The sequence below is a fragment of the Anarrhichthys ocellatus genome, unplaced genomic scaffold (genome assembly GCF_004355925.1).
Source record: "Anarrhichthys ocellatus isolate YVR2014 unplaced genomic scaffold, GSC_Weel_1.0 scaffold5581, whole genome shotgun sequence".
Taxonomy (NCBI): Eukaryota; Metazoa; Chordata; class Actinopteri; order Perciformes; family Anarhichadidae; genus Anarrhichthys; species Anarrhichthys ocellatus.
The window spans coordinates 911-3,402 of NW_022285555.1; the positions used below are offsets into that span (position 1 = coordinate 911).

A 2,492-nucleotide genomic window follows, 5' to 3' on the forward strand; every position below is an offset into this window, starting at 1 on the left:
ACTTTACTTTATTTCACTTTATTCAATTTTTTGAAATTTGTATTTACTGTAATTTTTCATTTCAACTCATTTATTTATTTCATCTTTTATCTTGAATTTATTTTTCATTTTATTCAACATTATTATATATATTTTTTATTTTATTGTGTTGCTATTGTTTTATATTTTATGTTTTTAATTTTAATTTCTGAGTTTGTTCTTATTGTATCGATTTATTGTTTTATTGTTGTTTATCAAAAGCACTGTTTTAAAGGTGCTATATAAATAAAGTTATCAGTTATTAAGTAATGTCACCTCCCTCCTCCTCCTCCTCCTCCTCCTCCTCCGTTTGAGATGAAACTGATGACTGAATGTACCAAGCTCAGAGAGGAAGAAGAGGAAGATGGACACTTACGGGGACTAGCTTCCAGTACCAGCGGTTGGATTGACACTGCCAGTGAGCAAGGCATGACAGAGAACAGAGAAGTCCATGTTAGAAGCTTCAGAGACAAACCGTCATGCATGTGTGTGTTAGCATGTGTTAGCGTGTGTTTTTACCGTGTCCTGAGCCGTCTGCAGGTCTGTACATGTCTGAGACTTGGTGGGCTCTTCTTCGTCTGTGGTTTCTCTCAACTTCTGGTTCAGCTACAGGAAGTGAGAAGGATAGGTTTATTTTTCTGTGAGTTAACGCGGTGATTTAATAATCCTATTTAATTCTAATAATGATCTTCGTTAACGCTGGCTAGCACGTTTTGTTAGCTTGAAGCTCGGTAACATCAGATAAGTGATGACTTGTTGGGATCATTTTCTATCGCCAGTGCTTCTGGGTCGAGTGAATAAAATCAGTGAACCTTTAATCAAACTACATAAACAAAGGGGATTGTGGGTAGGTAAACTACATAAACAAAGAGGATTGTGGGTAGGTAAACTACATAAACAAAGAGGATTGTGGGTAGGTAAACTACATAAACAAAGAGGATTGTGGGTGGGTTTGGTGTTCTCACCCTGTTGACCCAGAAGAGCAGAGCGTTCTCCCACGGAGCCCCGACGCCCGTCTGCTCCGCCTCCGCCGCCATCGTCACGCTGCCCACTGCCTCTCTGGCCGCCAGCGTCATCAGGGCGTCGATGAGGGCGAGGTGGGCCTTCTGCAAGACGACGCGATTTAACTCAACACATTTCACCCAGGACAGCAAAGATGAACTCTACGACAAAAATTACGATTTTATTTAATTTTATTTAGTAAATTCTTTATTTATTGAAAAAAAAAAATTATTTAATTTGAATTTATTTTATATTTCTATTTATATTATTTATATTTATTTTATTTGTATTTATTTGTATTTTATCTTATTTTATTTTATTTATTTATTGAAAAAAATAATAATTTTATTTCATTTGATGTCATTTATTTATTTAATTTTTATTTATTTTATTTTTATTTTTAATACATATTTGTGAAGTCTTTGTTCTTATATCTTTTACACGAATATTTTCTACTTTACGAGGTAAAACTGCTAAATATCACTTTGTTTCCTTCTTCCTCGTTCCTACATTTCTTCTACCTTCCCTCCTTCTCTTCCTGCTCTCATCCCTCCTTTGTTCCATTCCTTTCCTTGTTCCTTTCCCTCTACGACTCCTCCTTCCCTTGTACGGACAGAGAAGCATTTTAAACAAACAATTGAACCTGAAAAAAATGTATTCAAACTAAAAAATAAGTTATATTATATTAAATTATTTCATATTATAATATAATTTAAATATAGATATATATAATATAATTTACATATAATTCTGATATATAAATTATATTAATAATAAATAATAATAAATATTCTGGAATTGTTTTGAGTCGTTTTTTCACTTTCATTCATATTTTTCCGTTTCAATCTTTTTGATCACATTCAGGTGGTATTTCTTTCAGAGAAGCATTAAAGGTGGTATTTCTTTCAGAGAAGCATTGAAGGTGGTATTGGCTATAATAACATAACAGACTTAATAAAGGGGCCGGAGGCACTAAGAAGCACAGACTCACCGTCTTGATGGGGATGAAGCTGAGGTCGTCCTTGGTGACGTCTCCGTCCTGGACCTTCGGAGTTAAACCTTTCTTCATGAGGAGCTGCAGCAGAGCCGAGTTGTCCGCCGGGGGCCCCTGCGCCGCCGGCAGAGAGACCCCGTGCGCCTGAGCCAGCAGTGCCTGAGCTCTGCAGTAGCTCTCCGGCGAGAGGAGGAGCGTGGAGACGGCCGGCTTCAGGTGCTCCTGTTCATACTGGTCCTTGTAGAGCGGCTCCCGGAGCTCCACCGGGACGTTTTCTGCAGGAAAACAGGAGAGAGCTTTTTAAGACTGAGTGTAAGAAGAGGACGTTGTGACGTCTCTCAGTGGTTTGTGGACGATTTGAAGCCTCGAGTTCGGCATTGTGGCCGTCGCCATCTTGTTTTATTTGCAACCAGTGAACAGGAAGTGACCATATCTGGACTGAGGAGGAGTGACGTAGAGATGCCGTATACGTCTCTGG

At 38.2% G+C, this 2,492-nt stretch overlaps 1 protein-coding gene across 2 annotated transcripts in view; it reads right to left on the minus strand.

Moving 5' to 3' along the window:
* LOC116379934 (calmodulin-regulated spectrin-associated protein 2-like) overlaps nt 1-2,410 on the minus strand; it is a 3,307-nt gene extending 897 nt beyond the window's left edge. The window contains exons 1-4 of one of the 2 annotated variants that reach the window (XM_031841898.1): nt 2,012-2,410; nt 984-1,124; nt 538-624; nt 395-430 (exon numbers count right to left, since the gene is read on the minus strand). In XM_031841898.1, the coding sequence (XP_031697758.1) occupies nt 395-430; nt 538-624; nt 984-1,124; nt 2,012-2,089 (342 nt within the window). In that variant the 5' untranslated portion in view covers nt 2,090-2,410. Of the gene's footprint in view, nt 1-394; nt 431-537; nt 625-983; nt 1,182-2,011 lie in introns of both variants that reach the window. The other variant, XM_031841896.1, reaches the window with a different exon arrangement.
* Nucleotides 2,411-2,492: the final 82 nt, after the last annotated feature.